At 35.6% G+C, this 20,452-nt stretch overlaps 2 protein-coding genes across 2 annotated transcripts; both read left to right on the top strand.

The window, feature by feature from the left end:
* The first annotated feature begins 2,712 nt into the window (after window positions 1-2,712).
* On the top strand, window positions 2,713-7,078 carry LOC121412252. Its single transcript, XM_041605153.1, has 7 exons — window positions 2,713-2,907; window positions 3,412-3,700; window positions 4,090-4,188; window positions 4,593-4,699; window positions 5,197-5,419; window positions 5,874-5,932; window positions 6,306-7,078. The coding sequence occupies exons 2-7, from the start codon at window positions 3,441-3,443 to the stop codon at window positions 6,704-6,706; spliced, it is 1,149 nt and encodes a 382-aa protein (XP_041461087.1). The 5' UTR covers window positions 2,713-2,907; window positions 3,412-3,440; the 3' UTR covers window positions 6,707-7,078.
* Window positions 7,079-13,147: 6,069 nt separating this feature from the next.
* LOC121412253 lies at window positions 13,148-20,452 on the top strand. The gene is made up of 6 exons (XM_041605155.1): window positions 13,148-13,375; window positions 14,305-14,718; window positions 15,315-15,413; window positions 16,712-16,818; window positions 17,862-18,084; window positions 19,426-20,452. The coding sequence occupies exons 2-6, from the start codon at window positions 14,324-14,326 to the stop codon at window positions 19,439-19,441; spliced, it is 840 nt and encodes a 279-aa protein (XP_041461089.1). The 5' UTR covers window positions 13,148-13,375; window positions 14,305-14,323; the 3' UTR covers window positions 19,442-20,452.

A 20,452-nucleotide genomic window follows, 5' to 3' on the forward strand; every position in this document is an offset into this window, starting at 1 on the left:
TCACACATTTTGTTTTATATACAGTGTGTTCACGAAATGGACTACGTGAAATTGTCGAATGTATGCTTACGTGCGCGAGCGAGTATAGCGACCAATTAAAAAAATAACACATCTATTTATAGGGCAGTGAAATAAAAGACCGCTTTAATGTTTTCAATAGTGAAACTGAATGTTGAACCACAGCATTTTAGCCTCTTTAGTCATGTGAGTGAATTAAAAAACGATAATGTGGGATTGCCAATGATCTCTTGAGTATCCAACAATCTCAACATACCCACACCGTAAAGTAGGACTATCAAAATATTTCATTTCGAAGAGTCATGTCGACATTTTTTTAGATTAGAAGATAAAAGATTGTTTTGAGAGATGTTCCACTTATTCCAACACTAACAAAGATCATGCTGTCAAATGTAGTATATGCTTCCATAAACCGACATCATTTTTCCGGTTACACGGAAGAATCAAAACAAAAATGAACCGTCGGATCTTTGGGGAACAGATATTATACGGAGCATGCACACAAGGGGGGAGGTACACATTTGTAAGGGAAGTAAAAGTGTTGGGTGTCTTAAAGTCAAGTCAGTCTAAAAGCAAACATCGCACAATTTTATACGTATCTTTTTTTACCGGTATCATTATCCCTTGATGAAATTTTGATCCCAAAAGGAAGGATTTCACGGCTGTCGGATAACTGTATTAATACTGCATAAACAATGAGGTACATTGGATGGTTCAAAGTTTGATGCGTCGTCCTAACAACGCAGAAACAGAAATCACAAACGATGTTTGTATGATTAGTGAATTTTTTAAGCCGTTGTTTTCTTAGGAACCCCGTCAATGCCAATCCCTGTTATTTTATGTGTCAAGAGCGGAACTAAAAACTTCTTTCCTATGTGTTCTTCACATGCTCGAAGTGCCGCTCAATTTTTCTACAAATTTTCCCCATCGCAATGAAGTTCATAACTTCATACCTATACGTTCACTCCCTCCGTGTTTAGAGTTTATGATTACGCATGGCGCTTTCTCTTTGGATTGTTTTTTGTCTGCAACTGTTCAATTTGAAAGCCTGGTGGTAAAATCACATACATCAACCTAGTATGCAGGGGTGGCTCCACATTACAGGCTTCGTTTTAGCGAATTAACACATAAGATCAGAGTCACATTCATTTGTGTTTTACCAGCACCTCCTCTTAACAAATCTTTCTAAGCCCCTTGACCACCCTCATCATTTTCCAAGTGGTGGGAGAAGAAAGTAGGTGGAAAATTTTAAGTATAAAATTGAGTCGATAAACTCTAAATATCCCTGTTATCATGGTTATTCACCTCAGAAAATTTAGACGTCACAAGACAGCCTGCATGGCACCGCTCCTGTCAGTGTGACACTGGTTCAGGGAACCCACAACAATTTTGGGATTGTTATGAAGATGGTCGGTACCAAGACACGCAAAACACTACATTCAAAAGATTCAATGGGGCAATTTATGTTGAATACTGGTGCTGGTGTTGTGGCAACATTGATCTTTCATCGAAAAATTAAATAGACGAAATGTTTAGGGATGTGCTTTAAAACGGTGATTTAACAAATGTAAAAAAAAAAAAAATCACAGTAAAAAAGTTGTATGAATGATTTATACAACGCTGTTTACTATTAACCATACAACTGTTGTTTAAACAGTGTTAAAAATCTTAAACAACAAAGTTTATTTCTGTTTATTTAATTACGTGTTAAACAAATATTTTAAGGTTCAGATAGTAAACAGTGTTGGATACAATTTTAAACGTTTTTACTCTGTGAGAACATGTATAGTTAGTTGGTGGGTAAAATGATATCAAATACTTTGTAAATTTTGCGCAATGTTGCGTTGAAAATTACCCTTTAAACTTGCGGTTTGCCCAATATGGGGAACAAAATTACACAGCAAACATGCTTGTTCCCTTTCTACCCAACATTGGGTGAATTTTTGCTCAACCTTTTTTTAGAGTGTGTGTAGTATAGGTGTGACACCACTAACATCAAACCTAATGATACTGGGGTAAAGATGGGGGCTTCGGGGCATTTCACCCCGCAAAATTTCCAAGACCGAAGAGCAAAGAAAAGAAGAAGAAAAGATAAGGAAATAAGGCAAAATGTGACATAATATGCTGTGAACGAGTTAAGGGGTGCAGTTCAGTAAAACAGAACGCAGAAACAAATGTGAAGTTTCTTCATTTTGTGTGTAGAGAGAGAGAAAGTGACAAGTTTAACAAACTTGTTACGTCATGAACGTTGCATTTGATATAGAATTTGGATTTGATTTAAATATTTGTTTACAACCCTTACTTCCTCTCCCTTGTCATTTGCCCCCCCCCCTCGTGATTTTGGATACAAGTTCAACTTTAATATACCCCCCCCCCGTGAATGTGAATACAATTTTAATTGTATTATGAAAGGTAAATCGCAGGGGTGATTTTAACGAAGGAGTTAAAACTCATCTGCTCATTGACTTACAATGATTTTAATAACTTCAAAAATATCAAACTTGGTTTTATTTTGATCAGTCACCACGGGTGTCGGGTGGGTAAACAATATCAAATGTTATGAGCAATTTCAAAAAAGTGAAATTATTAATCGGCGAAAATTGTTAAAGGATGACTGTTCAAATTATATTTGGATATTGTATACGCACGATGAGTGGGAGGACGTTTCCTCTTCTGAATTTTCTGGGCCATCACATCCGATGGTCCTGTTATCCCAGACGGAGCGAGCTGGTGGTGTCTGCTCGTTGGTCCTGAAGAATAGGATAAATAGGGCCATCTGCCAAGTAACAACGCTCAAAGGAAAGCATCAGAGATTTGATCCAGCGGCATCTTTGGAGGGTGACGAAGTTGGGAAGGCGACGCAAAACAAAACAAAGAATCTCAAAGAAGGTACGTTACTATATTTTTTTTCGAGGAATCTGGTTTGGCCTGATGATCGCTGAGCGTTTTTAAATCTTATCGATGCTTACTTACTGTAAGTTTTGTAACGTAAAAAAATGGTGTTGAGAAATAATTGATTTCGATTGCAAGGACTAAGTGAAGGGATAGTGGTGTATCAGTTTAATTACGTTCTTGATATAGAACTAAGACGTTAACATTTGTAGTATGGATAAATTATTTTACTAATCTGAGTTTTTAAATGCACTATTTGTACAAACCAATGACATCACACACACACACACACACTCTGACATCATCATTGCCGGGATTGTCGGTAAAAAAACAAACAGTCGATCCCCTGGTTACTTACTTAAAAAATAAAGAAATCTTGGAAATAGGGAGAAATAAAATTTCCTTAATGTAACCATCGTGGCTTATCTTCCCTTGATACTGCAGTCCAAGCTGTTGACAGTGTTAATTATTCAACTCAAATTTATGCATTTTACATTACAGATATCATTTGTCAACAAGACTGAATAAAGATGAATCACAACATTGGCATAGTCTTGGCAACGATGGCCTTGGTCGTCGCATCCATGGTCGCTGCTGCCCCAGGAGGAAAACATGGACCTGGTGGACATGACCACGGACCAAGACATGATCACGGTCCTCGTGGTCACGACCACAGATCAGGGCATGACCATGGTCCTCGGGGGCACGACCATGGCCACGATCGCGATCAACCAACCGAGGCCAACGAAGTGGCTTCTCTGGAGCCAGGAAGATGCACCAAAATTGTGAGGTAGGAACATGTCTCCAAAAAATCATGCTTTAATACATCCAGTATATCTCACCATTATAGGTACTGAACGATTAGTAGTAAGAAACATTCTGGTAAACGTAAAGAGTTAATTCTGAATCTTGAAGCTGACGATGGGCTCTGGTTCACTTTTCGCCACATTAGCTGCTGAGTTTATGAAAAAAAAATGCGTTCATCAGCACCACTGTCATCATGCTTAAATACGCAAAGATTAAACATCTGCAGAGGTGTAATGCCAACTCACATAACGGTTGTTCCTTAAACACTGCACTATCGGGTATTTATAAGGGAAAATAATGTTGCTGTTGATTTTTTTTCCTTCAAGCCACGTTTGAAAAAAAATATTAATTTCACCGAATTTTTACATACAGCGCTACAGTCACAGCGACGCAATCATACCAAACTCGAAGAAGAGTCGCAACGAGGACAAGGTGCGGTTGGCTTCATTTGGCACACTGCAGAAAATACAGGTGAATATGTCATTCTCAACTGAACATAAATTCATCCAACCAATGGTCCATGCATTATGGCCTAGCTACACAGCAAAAAACCTGTAGTGCTAACCTTTCATTTTCATCCGGTGTTAAATTAAGTGTTAGTTCAAAACACATTATAACAACACTAAGGTTGTCATTTAACACTCTTTTGTGTAATGTTCAAACTCTGGGATCTAATTTTAACAACTTTGGATGTGGGCCTCTGGGGAACCGAACTGGTGTCACTCTTAACACGCCGGTTTTTAGGTAGCACCCCCCCACCCCCTCCTCGACTACTCTTCCCTTCCCTTTGCCTGCCAAAAAATGGAAAGAAGTTCAATAAATATGATAATTTCATTATCTATCATTATTTCTTCTATTGCTACCGACATGTTTAGGTGGAATCCTCACGTGGCGTACAGGCAAGTAACCAAACTCGTTTACGTCAATGTGCGCAAGTGTTGTGTTGGATTCATGGAGGTCAACGGAGTTTGTGAACCCCAAGGTATTTTTTTTCATTGCTTATCATATACTTTGTTAAAATATAGATACTCTTACACTCTTAATGATAACATAAAATTAAGCTGTATCATGGTTTATATCTGGAATCTAGCCACCATTTATCCTCGATCCCTTAATAAAAGAGGAAACACGAGGTTGGAAAGTCACTCAGAATATTTCGGATGTCAATATTTTTAACAGAATAATGTATTGTATATCTGCCATTTCGAATACACGTGTAATATCATTACAGTGTAAAGATCCTTCCCCATTCTTTGGCTCTATAAGTAAACAACATTGCTGCTTTTTCGCTTTCTGATGCATTTCAGTCATTACTGACACCTAGAAGAATATGACTAATTACCGAATAATTATGCCAAATGTACATTATTTCCCAATTCATAGGTATTACATTATACATAAATATTGCATTGTCTAAAAAAATCTAATGAAAACATAATATTAAGGCGCTAAATATTACTTGTACTTTTTTTAATATAGGAGGGCGAACCTTACCCCCGCCGACCACCATCATCACCGCACCACCGGCCTCAACCACTCCTCGTGACGATAGCATTCCCGATGACGAGATGATGATGATCGATAATTCCCTGCAGAAGTTCGTCTTCTTCGTCATCGTCCTCGTCGCTATCCTCATCATTGGTATCGTCATCGGAGCCGTGGTCGTCCACCTGTGTGGGGGACGAAAGGAGGTTATGAGAAGGTATGTTTCATTAGTATCAAATAAACAGGGCCACATTTCATGAAACTCTGCTCATCACATAACCATAAGACTTATAATTTTAATCGATGCTTATTAACAGATTCTTCATATTTCAAGCTATTAAGTAACTAAACATTCTGCCCTTTAAACTGCCAGTATAAAACAGATTCATTTTGGTCCAAGCATGTGATCACTAGGATTATGACAACGTGTCACGGAATGCTGCTTCGATTGGGAAAAAGAGAGGGATGGTTGGTATGGATTGTCGACTAGTCGAATAATTTATGTACCAAAAAATCACATTCTTGAATATCACATATTGGAGTATAAACAGGATATAATTTCAAGCATACATTTGTAAATATTTACTTTAAATGGAGACTGCATCATTAAAGATGGATGGAACAGAATACATGTAAATTGAGTGCAACTATTCTGCAATTACTCTTTACAGAATATCAACACGAAGATTCCACAGGAAAACGAGGAAAGAAACAACTAAAGATTTGAACGGTAAGTTCATGATTTGAACGGTTCATTAATGATTATTGATATCAAGCTTTCATTTGTCGTCTTCTGAAATAATCCTCCAAATCTGATTGAAAAATGCCCAAGAAATGACTTTGATGCTGTGACAATCATAATATGACTAAACCTTGCCTCATGGGAGTGGTCTAGACCCAAACCAACTTTTGATCTCAACACTAATTTCCATTAATCAAAGACTCAGAAGGTTTCATCGCAATCATTGACATTTTGATCAATTACAGAGAGGAAGATAGATTAAACTTCATTCATCCCCCAATCTAGTGAAAGATCTCCTATATGTTTGATATCAGTTGATAGCCTTATATCTTATGCTTGATATGTTCTATTGACCTTTCAGGAAAAACATGCGGCAAGACGCCTGAAGATGACCCACCGCCTCGCTATCAGAGCTTCAATAAAAATGATAAACAAACCCCATCAGCGAAGGGTGCAGGAGTAGCCTACCATCCACATGGTCATGATCATTCCAATGACCACGCCCATGGTCACGGCTATGGTCATAAACATGGACACACTCATGACCAAACCCATGGTCACACCCCCAACCACTCCCACTACCAACCCACTGCACCACCGTACGATGAGGAGTACGCTAACGCCGATATGATGGATGCCCGACCAAAAGTAGCACTTCCGGTTCCGGGAAACGGCGTCAAAGCAAAGAGCTGCGATGCACAAGCTGGCTACGTGGAGATATACGAATCAGAGCCTAAAACTGCCAAACATGGACATTACTAATTTCATGAGACACAAGACTTTAGAACAATGGAGGCTGAATGATTCTACTATCACTAAGAATTGAATGGCAAACCACAGATTAAGAAACTTTAGATTTAAAGAAATGCACAAAACTGACCATTATTCAACATTTCGTGCATCTATTATACTGTACACTTTACTTCACCATGTGATTATAACGAATGTTTAATCGTATTTTGTACATTATCATATCCAATAATATTCTCTCTGAGTCTGAATAAATGTTAGAAAAATGATAACAATTGGTAAATTTACATATTTTAATCACTTCTAAGCCACATCTTAATTGATGACCAAATTGAGAGTTATAGGATGGCCTACAAGGTGCGTGAGAGATTGATTGATCGATAAAAAATATATTGATTGAACTATATTCCTTGACTGATTGATTGATATTGTTTGATTCATTGGCTAAATAAAAGAATGATTGATTGATTGATTGATTGATAATTGACTGATTGATTAGTTGATTGATTGTGTGATTATTGACTGAATGATTAGTTCATTTATTGTGTGATTGATTGCTTCATTGATAAATAAATAGAGCGAGAGACAGAGAGATATAGTGATAGATCGATGGATTGTTTGATTCATGTTTATTTTGATTGATTTTTTGTCATTTGATTTGATTTGATCTAATTCAATTTAATGCTATTGTTTTTTTATATATAGTTGATTGATTAATGGCATGAATTATACAGTGCGTATCAAAAAAAAAGTTTACACTTTGAAAAAGACCTGGGAATTAACAAATATACAACATGAGGGTATTGTTTTCACATATAATCTTGGGTTTGGGTCTCACCTATCCAATGAAAGTAAAAGTTTTGACAGAAAGTTACACCTGAGCGAGCACTGTCCATTTTTGTAAAGCTCGCAGAGATCTGTTTGCGCAGAAATGCTCGTTTTCAAGCTGTGTCAAGAAGAAAGGGTGAAATCAAACTTACCCTGCGAAACATTTCTCATACATTTCCCTTGCACTTTTAGTCAATTGAAGGGACACATTCAAACATTTTGTTACAATTTTGCCACCCAAATTGAAATTTCAACACTTAGTAAGTACAACCTTTACCCTTTTTGTGCCAGCTGGATCTGAGGACATAACTGAATCTGAACAAAAGTTTATATCAGACATCTCCAGCATTTTTTCATTAAGTTTTTATCATTTAAAGAGGGTCTATGTTTCATTTGTCATTTAATACTTGTTTCTCCACACTTTTCCAAAGCTTGACAATGATTAACAAAATGAAAATCAAGCCTTAGCCATTTCATGTAAATAACATCTCAGTGTAAAGCAAATATCGTCACGATGGCCTATGTGTGTGGGGGAGTGGGGTGGGGTGCAATGCACTCTTTGAAGTGTTTTGGGCAAGGAAACAAGTAAAAAAGGTAAAAGATATCTTCAAATCAATTTTACTAGCTAAATTCCACATGTTCTTCATGATGAAGGTCTACTTTTATTCGCATAACTATTTCAAAGTTCTGTGCAAATCATTTTCACTAACTTTACAAAAGTAAGTGGTGCTCACTCAAGCGAAAATATTTTCGACAGTTATACCGTCATTTGCTTAAATGGATCTGTACCAATGTTAAAATGTGGAAAAATCTTCAGGATATTACAAATGTATAATTTTACAGAAGTTTTTCTAAGTGTAAACTTTTTTTATACGCACTGTATAGTGATTGATTTATATATTTTAGATAAATAGACAGACAGACAGACAGACCGACAGACAGACAGACAGACAGACAGACAGACAGACAGACAGACAGACAGACAGATAGATAGATAGATAGACAGATAGATAGATAGATAGATAGATAGATAGATAGATAGATAGATAGATAAATAGACAGACAGACAGACCGACAGACAGACAGACAGACCGACAGACAGACAGACAGACAGACAGACAGACAGACAGACAGACAGACAGACAGACAGACAGATAGATAGATAGATAGATAGATAGATAGATAGATAGATTAGTTAGTTGGTTGATAGAAAGATATGTAAATATATGCATATTTATATAGAAAGATAGATAAATTGATTGACTGATTATTGATTAATCTATTAATGAATGTAAAGAAAAAAATTGTACATTTGAAAGAAGAATTTGAGATTTATTGGAAGGAAAAGAGACAGACATACTCACGACGAAGAGAACGGATTAAAGAGCAAAAATAACAAAATATTAATTTATCGACGAGAGATAATAATCATCACTAAGCTAAACAAAGTATTATGTATAATGAATACATTTACATACTGAAGTATAGATTGATTGAGGCGATATGCGATTGTCAATCCATTATTATAATAGAGTGATCGATCATCAATTATTTCAGTAAATCATTACGATGAATGAACTTGTTCGGGCAATTTGTTCACTTACTTTTAGGTCGATTTTTTAACAATGATTTTACTAATGACATTGATTAATTTATTGATTTGAGTTTTATAATTTCATTCATTCAGCAATTTATTTGTTTGAATACTAGGCCTATTATTCATTTCCGATTAACTGATCATTGTCAAGTTCAGTCTTTCAAACCGAATGATAAGCCGTTTTTCGATATGTCCAGTTTTGACTAAAATCCTTGATTAATTTGTGAATTTCCTTGTCTCCAGTTTCAAATCATCAAAACAATGTCGAGAAGTAGTATTTGTATTTGGTGACGCATGACTTCAATTATTTTGTTTCGATCAATTGAGAAATAGATTGAGCAATTTATTTTTGAGTTGTATAATGTTAAAACGGAGAGCACGGATCCTGACAGCACACACTTCATGGAGGAGAGGGGCAGCAAACGATTCAGTCACATTTGTCAGGAATACTGACATGATGGAGAAATGTTAAGGACTCAGCCATTCGATGGATACGTATCTCACTGATCAAATAATGCGAGCATGGAGCGCGAGGTGATTTTTTTCTTATATTAAGACCTAAAAAATTAACATTATAAGATTTGTTTTTAAATCATGATACATACCCGTCTCACTAAACATAAAATGCGAGCGCGAAGCGAGATCTGAAATTTGTGTATATAAAGTTATTCCCGAACAGGGACATTTTAAGGACTATTTTTCATGAATTCATGAAGAACGTACACATCTCACCATAGTCATACAATGCAAGCACTTGCTGACTTTGTTATTATTTCACCAAAACACTTTTTTGTAGTACTTTAATTATGAACATGAGACGTATCTCGCTATTAAGCGCGAAGCGTGAGCTGAAAAATTGAAAGTCATACCAGGAATTTATAGAGTAGATATATCTCACCAATCCAATAATGTGGACGTAATACCTTAAAAGGGGACAATCACTTAAGATAGTCATAAAAAGAAGCATACATTACTACATAAAATAATAATAGTGCGAGGAAATATATTTGGTGTATATTGAATGGAAAATTGGTTGTGTTTTTACAACAGAATTTTTATTAGAAAATGCGAGAACCAGGAATGATGAACACATAGAGCCTTTGCTTCATAAAGTTATGAAAAAAATTCTTAGAAATATAACAAATATGATAACACACGATAATTTCTTCTTTCTCCACTATGTTTCTCTTTCTCTCTTTCTCTCCCCCCCCCCCCCCGGTTTTTTTTTGGGGGGCAGCGAATTGACTTGGGGGGCACGTGCCCTCCGTGGTTACGCCACTGTCAAAAGCTGTGGTGTCGATTGGTGTACAAAGAGGACCACATCATTCATTTTACCCCGGTGTTAGTTCAATACCGACAGGTATTATTACATATATATGTATAGTTTACAGTATTTGGTGTATTTTTTTCTTTTTGGTGTAATTTTAACACCTCAGGGTGTGGTAGTGTATAGTGACACCTACCGGTGTCAATTTTAATACCCAATTTTTTTTTTACAGTGGCATGAACAAGACAGAAGACAAAAATCAAGACTACATGTAATCATGCTAATGGAGAGAAGGATACTGTTGAGTTATAACTCTGTTGGCATAGAAAGAAACACATAATAAATATGACACTATTTGTCGATGAGAGATGGCGCTCGCTTTTCAATGTTGTACAGGCGACTCGACTTGCATTCGAACCAGTTACTTTCCTTTCATACTCTCCTATTGCTAGTACATCACATTCCTAAATTATATATCTAATCATAAGTTTCTTGCAGATCATAATGAAAATACAGAACCGTTTGATTAGCAGCCAATAATGTCTGTTTAGGGTTAAGTTTTAGGAAGCATTACCCTTCGACGCTAAGGATGTCCGTTCGAGTTTTAAGCATACGAACTTGATCCCTGTAATATATCCTCTGGTATCCTTCGAAAACATTAAGTACACAATGCACATCTGGTCAACAATAAATTATTAATCCAGGTCAACTTGAAACTCCAGATTATTGTTTCTTCCTCTGAAGAAATACTGCTACGTCAGTAACGTAAAAAGTGCATGAATAGTGCGTGATCTTGGAGCCTATGAACTTGAAGAAATTGCACAGTAATAGGAAGATCAAAGGTAGATCCTGTGAAGGGGCAAATTGACTCCCCCCCCCTTCATTTGAGGCGCAAAGAAGTTTTAGAAAAAAAATATGAAAAGAGGAAAGAACAAAAGAACGAAATACAATGAAGTAGGAGGGAGAAAGAATAAGAAATCAGGATAGGGGAAGAATCGGCAAACTTAAAAAAACTCAAACGTCACTCTCGCACAGTAACACATCTGCCTACGCTTCGCGCTTGAATTTCCTGTTAAACAAGATAAAGAAATACATACATATTCATGAGGATTACATGGCGCTTAACTTGACCCGTTTTCAAGTCAACATACAAACAAAACATTTCAGCGCGCGCTTCGCGCTTCATTATTTTCTTTAGGGACGTACGCATCGTAATCATTATTAACAAAATGTATAAAGTGCCTCATTTTAGGGCTGAATGAAAAGAAATCATGCTTTGTGCTTGCATTATTTGTTTGTCGAGATTTGTATCCTGATAATGAAGTCCTTCAAACAGTCTTTAAAATGTCCCCTGTTTATTAGATCAGTTTCTACTAAAGTGCAGTTCGTGTTTTGCGCTGGCATAAGGCCTATGTTGCGGGGGGGGGGGCATTGCGGGTATGTTTGTGTGATAATTTATGTACGTATCACATTCACGTTTTCAAGCTGGCATATATAAATTCCATTCCATTTCATGATTCATGAAACATTATTGTAACAAAGTTAAAATGACGTTTCGTATTTAACAATTGCTTAACTTCAATAACTTTTTTTTCAAGGGAACTTTTTTTCAAAATAATATACCAAAGAGTTTCACCTTGCTCTTCCATGTCTTCACGCTTGAATATGTATCATGTTAACAGCTGACAACAACAAAAAAATATGCCTGAATTGTTCTGTATATCAAAAATGCAAGCTCGCGCTTCGCGCATTTACTATTAGTTTGATTAGATATGCATCCACTTCACGATTAGAAATGAGCTTTAAAATGTCCCATTTCAGGTTGATGAGAACATTTATTTTGTGCCCACTTCCATCAACTTAGGCGCATTTTATGGAACAGTGATCATAAACTGGAATGTTCAGAAAACTGAAAAACTCGAAAACTGAGATAAATTATGATATTTATCAGTGGCGTGATGAGATAAACTTTTGAGGGGGAACAACATACATGTGGAGGAATTAATTTAAGTTACGAGCGGACAAAAATTTAGACAATTTCAAAATGAAAATCGAAGTTTGTTATAGATCCTGACATAATCTTTACACAATCCATTTCACCGTTTTCCTTCCCTTTTCTTTCATTTTATCCTTCTTGTTTTTCTTCTTCTTGGTCTTGTAACTTTGGGGAGGGTGGAGAGCCCCAAAATATCCCCCATCAATTCTTTATGCTTTTTTTCATTCACACTAAAATGAAGTGTATGTACATGCTGCAGATCTACATGTAATTTAGAATTATCATACAAGACCTTAATAAATCAAGAAAACATTGATACCGATAAACGTTCCTGACATTTTCTGGAAATACTAAATGACAAAAAAGTAGTAATATCGAATGAACGCATTTACAAGTTTGCCATCATCACGGTTATTATTATGGTAAACAGCATTCCGTGTATATGAAAGATGACTTGCATCGCCGAGCTACTGAGATGAATATATTATGAAAACAAAAATACAAAATATATCAAATTTTACTAAAAATCCAGACAATAACATCTGGTAGTCACGGTGATAAGCGTAATCCCACCCTACCAAAACAATAATGAGTCTTCAATTTATTGTTATGATAAATACTAAAATAGTTATGATAAAGACTGTTATAGCTGGCTTCAGCGTCAAAACAGTTCGAGTGGGTGGCAGTTCCGATTTTGGCATTTGGTAGCGATTTATCTTCCGGTTTTGGCAGACCACTTTCACTTGATTTGATAGAAGCCAATGCCAGCCAGAAAAAGGATAAAATAGAGTGCAATCGTGAGGTTAGTGGTACAGTTAGAGAATTGGTACAGCATCAGACTGAAGACCGAGGGTTGGTACACTTGGAGCCCTGACTTCGAGAAGATTAAACAGAAGCATTACGAGTCCGTAGCACCCTTCGCCCTGGTGACACTGTCCTCGGCAACTCGGTGGTGTCTACCAACTTAATCATTCATTAATTTCCATAGTACAGGTCAGTGTATACTATTTACATGTATATAAATGGGATATCATAACACCGATATGTGATCGATTTGCAATATATAACTCTGAAAATAGGTTGTTTAATGGAACTGCAACCGACTGTTATGAAGTTAAACGCAGATTTTAAATATTACAGCTTTGTTTGTCGATAGAGGCAACATCAATAATCTTAAAGAAATATTTATTGATTTATGATTATTTAGTTCAAATATCAGTAATAAGTGGAAACTGAGATGTGTTTAATATTCAAGTGATATTTTTGTAATGCCTGTATTAAACAATATCCGTTTATTCAATGGCATGAAATTGCCTTGATATACACGCCTGAATGATATGCGTTAAATTTATTATAGGTTTACAGATTCCCTCACCATTTTCCAAGTTGTTGATAGAGGGATGGTCCAGGCTGGATATATTTTTGAAGTTATCGGTGAAGCATGCAGTTCTAGGCATGTCTTTGTGAATATTCATTAGGTGGGTTGTGAAGTCATATCCCCACTTGTTCTTTTGCATTTTATTACATGAAATAAAGTTTATTCAAAATTTTTCTACCAAGAACCAAACAAAATTGGATTAACTGATTAAGTGCATTAGTTATTTTTTGCCGCAACTTATTTTGGTATAATCGAGACACTTCATTTACACATGTATAAAAAAAACGAAACATTTATTATTTCATCTAATTTCATAAGCAAAAGGAAAGTGGGGATGTGAAATCATCAGCCCACCTAATGAATATTCATGACAATGTGCATAACTATTTTCACAAAATATTAAAATTCAATAACTTCGTTATTATCAGATTTTGATGAAATTTGCAGCATTTTGCTCTGTGAATTTTATTTATTTAGACATAAATCTTTTTTTCAGCCCGGACCATCCCTTTAAGGTTTGAACATAGCTGTTTCATGTCCTTAGTCGACCTTGAATAACTACGATGAAGTCTTTAACAATTCTTGTCGTCGTCCTCGCGCTCGTTCTCCTCGTCGCTCGCGTCGATGCTTCGAAGAAGAAAGGAAAACACGACAAACACGGAGGAAGGGGAGGAGGACCAGGAGGACGTTCACGACATCATCGCGGCCATCCCCACGACCATCATCACGACCACCACGACCATCGCCATGACCACCATGATCACGGCCGTGACCACAGCCACGATCACCACCAGCATGATGATGGTCACAAACACCATAGCTCAGGGTCGCATGGTCACCAAACTGAGTATGGTCAACACGAAGTTGGTTATCGTCATCGTCGTGACATCATCAACGGAACCGAAGAAAACGATACGATGACGACCTTAGAACCGGGGAGGTGTTCAAAAGTCGTGAGGTAAGTCGCAGTCCAGTCCTACCCTACAACTGGACAAAGAATACATCAGTGAATTTATTTCCATTCAGTTTGTTTACAAAGAACAAAATAACACACATAGAGCTTGTACGGAGCGATTTTCGGTCATAATTGCCAATCGCATACTTTGCACAAATTCACGAGCAGAGTTTGCCAAGGAAATGTATTATCTAAGGTGGCTGAAATTCAGCTTTCTACATGTTTTTACAACTATTAAAGAAACAACGAAGACAGACCAAAATTATGATTTATGAATTTGCCTTTACCATGAATACACTGAGCGGCGATTTTATACGACTTTTGGTTCCTCTACTGCCGGGAAGGGGGGGGGGTACGACGAGATGACCCTTTCCCTCCCATATGTTGCAGAACAAGAAAACAGACAAAAAAGACAGGAGACAGGCATGATGCACAAAGATGACACCACAGAAATGCTTTTCAGGTATCTTCCCCCCAATCCGTGTATAAAATGCAATTTAAAAACGTGTTTTTCACTTTAATTATGATATTCAAAGTATTCTTTATCACTTTTCCTCCATAACCAGTGCACTTTCTTTTATTTGACTTTTTTTTTGCAGTGTTACTGTAACATTTGCCCAGTCCTTTCAGAAATCAAGAAAAGTGCCGAAAATTGTCAGATGTGGTTGGCTCCATCTAGCCAAGTGTAAAGTTTACAAGTAAGTAGATTTTCAACATATACTGTATTTCTAAATTTATTTGATTCACAAGTCAATTTACTCTTCAAATTAATGCAATCTTTATTAAGCTATACAGTGATCATGCTTATTTTTCATTATCTTAAATTTTTATCTAATTTTATAGATGTTACCCTTTTCACTCTTTTGTGGCACATTGATTTTTTTTGCAATGATCAATTATTTTCAAATATTCAATCGCATGGTATCATTTGAACTCACAAAGAATTTCAAGATATCAAGAGTCAACATAAATTCATTGTTGTGTTGTGTTTTTAATAACATCACGTGAAATAATGAAATTTAGATTCATATTTTTGTTCCATGATTCTCATATTGTCATTTAACTTTATAGGTCTTTTTTTCAATTAAGTCTTTTAAAAATTAGATAAACGTTGTCATTTTTTTCCTGGGGGAATACCAAAAATTTAGTTTTAATTCTTTGTTCTATACTGTATTTCATAGTCTAATTACACCAGCAAAACTGACTCCAAACCGATTGACTTTATGTCATACGAAATAAAGGTATTTGATCAGTCTGGAGTTAGTTTCGCCGGTGTGACGGTGGCACGTTACCCTTATTATTTCATCGAGAAAGGTGAATCAGAATATACTGGTACCGCCCCTGTTATATGGATGTGACACGGTGCATGCCAGTTTGAGTTTTGGAAGGTAAAATGTCACTGCTACTGTCATAAACACCAAGCAAATGAATCATCGTTGACTTTTAATCATCCTTGCGGTTTCACGACAAAGAGGGAAAAAGTTCACAGATTCGTTTAGATATATTCAGTTTTATTGGTAATTAAAATGGAATAGGAGTAAATCAAATAAAATATTTTAAGACCACTAACGACGGGTCATCATGTCCTTAAATTTAGTTATTCAAGAAATATAATAGAATATATTTATACTTTTGTTTATATGAATTGTATAAAAAAATCCAGTGCATTCCAAATTATTTTTTATCTAAAGAATTAAATCGAAGTTGTTATGCAACAGTGATCTACAGCCTCATGAATAATAACAAAATGTTTTACACTCGGCCAGAGCAGTGAGATGTATAAGATTTTCAACTTTTATTGAATTGATTAGCGCCCTCTATAACGTTTCGATAAAGAGATTTACGTGATAGGCCTATGTTTCCAAAACTTTTTTTTTTTGGGGGGGGGTATTTTTTTTAGTTTTCGTTTGTTTTGCTTTTGCCAACGAGTTACAGAAACCAACTCCTTTTTAATCCAATTTCATTTTTTTTATTTTATTAATTTCATCTCTTCCAGACTAGAGTATGAGACTGCTTATCGCACTGCTACACGAGTTCAGTATGCAATTGTCAGGAAATGTTGTCCTGGTTTCATGGAAGTCAATCGTGTTTGCGAACCTATTGGTAAGTAGACATTATTAGTCCGAGACAGGTAAAACGATTTACAGTTATAAGCTTGTCAGGTATTCTAACAACAGCAAATCAAATAATATTAAATATCTTAAAATAAATGATGTATCGTAATAAATCTATTGTTTGAAACCTAGACTGTTTTTTTTTTTTTTGGGGGGGGTAAATCCAATCATTTGCTTGAATATTTTAGATAAAAATACCTGGGCCCCGTCTTACAAAGATCTTACGATTGATCCAATCAATTTTAACTCTACGGAAATCCACCAAGGACATGGTTTTGTCTACAGGAAATTTGTACAATGTTGTTTGTATGAGAAGCACAGTGGATTCTCAAGAAAACGATGAATGAATGAATATACATCACAGCTAGAAAATATTTTTGAACAAACATGTATAATAGATGTTGACGTCGCTGGCCATCAATAGTTGCGATTGATCGGATCAATCGTAAGTTTTTGTAAGACGGGGCCCTGATCAGTTTGCATCGTGAGCCAGGTTCTATAAAAATTTATACAGGTTTTTGTTGTTGTTTTTTTCTAATGTAAAACGATAACCGTTGGCCTGATCTCTTATCTCTTATTGTTTTAATTTTGCTATGTCTGGGCACATGATGGTAAAATCGATTGTGTAATTGACTGGCCAATGTTTTTACCTGGTTGATCGACGTGATAAATTGCTAGATCACTTGAGCCATGAATTACATTTTATTCCTTCATTCGTGATCCATTCATCAATTTATTTCTGCATACCGACATTTATTGGTTTAATACTCATCTAACATGATAATGATAATAATGATAAAAAAATGATAATGGAGAATCACTTGCGTATTCCGTAACAATAAGTTCAATCGAGATTTTTAACTTCGACTTTTAACCGACCCAACTCAATTTGTCAAGCTAATTCCTACCGTTATCATGTATTTGATTTGTTCAAAGAATTTATATAAATTATTTTCACAAACACCAGTTTACCTAGCCGCCAAACAAAATTAGACATAGCATCTTTTAACCATTTCCTCTCAACTCACCCAGGAGGGAGAACAACTCCAGCGCCCCCGACGACGCCTACGACCGCGGCACCGACTACAACCGCCATGCAAAGTACTACCGATGTCCCGGACGACTACAAGATTATGATTGGTGATAAGATTCAAAAGATCGTCTCAGCCGTCATCATCCTCGTTCTCATCCTCTTCACGGGTTGCTGTATCGGAGCCTGTCTGGTGTACATCTGCAAATGTTGCCACGGGAAAAAGTGAGCTTAAATTATCAAAACTAAATACAAAATGATTGGGCGATATAAGGAATTTGTTACATTAAAGAAGATTTGTGTGATCCCCCCCCTTAAAAGAAGAAAAGAAAGGGAAATAAGGGGAAATATACAAAATATAATGCCGAAATCAGTCAGCTTATTGGGCAGATTCTACCATAACTGATGTTATGTTTTCTTTCTTCAGTGGACACGTATTTACCAATATGGATCACAAAAACCAAAACCAATATGGATCACATATGGGGAATGAATATCTGTTTCTTTAGCTATACTTATTCAATCGAGAGAGGGCGTTATTTCTGAGAGTCACAACCAAAGAGAAACCCACTAATGGTCACGACACCCTGTTGGATTAGAGACAATCATGCCAATGTTCGATTCCTTCTTCAAGGAATCAAGTTCAAGTCCACCCCAGAAAAAAATATTGACTTGAATCAAAAGAGAAAAATCAGAGAAGCATTATCGTAAATTCCATCAATTTTGGATATGAAATAAGAAAGTTATGACATTTTAAGGCTTCCATCATTTTTCGCAAAACGTTTATATGCACAACTCAGTGACAAATTAGAGAGTCGAAGATGTTTCTAACTCTTCAATTTTTATTTATTGTTTTAACTGTTCATTAGTTCAATTTTACGGATTTGACAATAAGGACCAATAAGAACCATAAAATATTTCAACAATGGTAATTCTACAAGTACAGGGAGGAATAAAACTTCTTTTCACAAGACAATAATGAGAAAATTATATTATTTAATATTTCAAATGATAGTACAATAGAAATAGTTAGTGGGTGTCGCCAATGTCCCCTCATTTGCATATTGATCAGGATATGAATATAATTATATTGTGATACACTATTAATACTATAAACTATTGTGAAATGTCAAAGTTTCTTACTTTATATTCGACTTTGAAGAAATTTGATTTTCAGCATCATGGATCTTTCTCTCTATATTCAAATCAACTTTTACGTTCGGGTGGACCTATCCTTAAAATCGGGTTGGGGCATCAAAAGAGTATATTGTATGGACTTATTGTTTTGTTTTAATTGAAAATTAACATCTAACACGAAATAGTTATGTTTGCAATTTCAAGTCCAATAAACACCTCCTTTAGTTTATACGTTATTCTGCAACAAAATAAATGACAATAATTGAAAAATAAAACAAGAAAATGGGAAGAATATATTAGATATTCGATATATTACAGTCTCTTGCATAAAAAATCCATTTCGCCATGACATATTATTTTCAGAATTTGGATAAACACAAGAATGTGTACTAACACATTCCCTTCAATGTTCTCTATCATTCTACACAGGGGCAGTTATGTCTAGTCTCAACTTGAGCCTTATGCACTGCTTCAAACCTTCAACATAAGCAGAGTGGAAGCCTCATATTTAAACATTCGATGTGAATTTGACGAGCGAACATTTCTACGAAATATTCAACTCACGGATTATCTATGAGTGACGAAAGTTTTTTTTTCGGTTTTCGGTTTTAAGAATTCATTTTATGGCATGACATAATTTGAGGTCTCGAAGGAGGAGAAAATGTTTGTTTATTTGAAATGAATTTGTTAAGAATAAGAGTCATCGATAACGGAAAGGGACTGTTTTGTGAAATGATCATAATTAATCCCAATTAAATGATTGGCTGAAATATATAACGTGACTAGATACTTATAAATGCTAGCAGGAAAAAAACTAACGACAAATAATAATGACTATTTTTTTTTGACTGGTCACAGTTTGAAATTAGTATGTCTGATAAAAAACACGGATCCATACCGCTATGTATAACTTTAAACTATATATAATATTAAATTTGCTCGGGCATTAGAATAACTATCCACAAGTACATTTCAAACAGTTCAGGTGTCCTCAGCTGTGCATCTGATCTGTTCCAATGATATCTCGACTCGTGTGTAATCCTTAGTAATGCCAGATGATGTGTGATTATATTGCTGTCAACTTCGGCAGCTATAGTATTGTTTATATCGCAGTCAGGCGGGTCTTCGACTGTATTGTATATAATGTTTGCAAATACTTCATAACCGTATGATTTTGTTTTCTATGAACTATTTTGAAAGTTTTGTATATATATATATACTTCTTATAGCAATAACAACAGTCTTAATTTACCCAGGGTATCCACTTGTATAAGTTATACAGCGGGCCCTGTATAACATACATAGGTTATTATTACCCTTGGCAAGAAAGCAGGTTTCACTAATCATATTCATTGCTATGACCTGGTCATATATGTTAATGTATATATACGATTTGTTCAATGTACATGTTTAATAAAAATTCATGTATTAAAAGTGTACAACATTTTAATAAGAA

Source organism: Lytechinus variegatus, chromosome 3, assembly GCF_018143015.1.
Source record: "Lytechinus variegatus isolate NC3 chromosome 3, Lvar_3.0, whole genome shotgun sequence".
NCBI lineage: Eukaryota > Metazoa > Echinodermata > Echinoidea > Temnopleuroida > Toxopneustidae > Lytechinus > Lytechinus variegatus.

What these genes read in the sequence shown, in the direction of transcription:
- LOC121412252 (XM_041605153.1), top strand. Translation starts at nt 3,441, where the DNA reads ATGAATCACAACATTGGCATAGTCTTGGCAACGATGGCCTTGGTCGTC. An exon ending in CGGAGTTTGTGAACCCCAAG is followed by an intron (nt 4,700 to 5,196) that starts GTATTTTTTTTC and finishes TTTTTAATATAG; the next exon opens with GAGGGCGAACCTTACCCCCG. An exon ending in CGAAAGGAGGTTATGAGAAG is followed by an intron (nt 5,420 to 5,873) that starts GTATGTTTCATT and finishes TACTCTTTACAG; the next exon opens with AATATCAACACGAAGATTCC.
- LOC121412253 (XM_041605155.1), top strand. Translation starts at nt 14,324, where the DNA reads ATGAAGTCTTTAACAATTCTTGTCGTCGTCCTCGCGCTCGTTCTCCTC. An exon ending in GCCAAGTGTAAAGTTTACAA is followed by an intron (nt 15,414 to 16,711) that starts GTAAGTAGATTT and finishes CATCTCTTCCAG; the next exon opens with ACTAGAGTATGAGACTGCTT. An exon ending in TCGTGTTTGCGAACCTATTG is followed by an intron (nt 16,819 to 17,861) that starts GTAAGTAGACAT and finishes CAACTCACCCAG; the next exon opens with GAGGGAGAACAACTCCAGCG.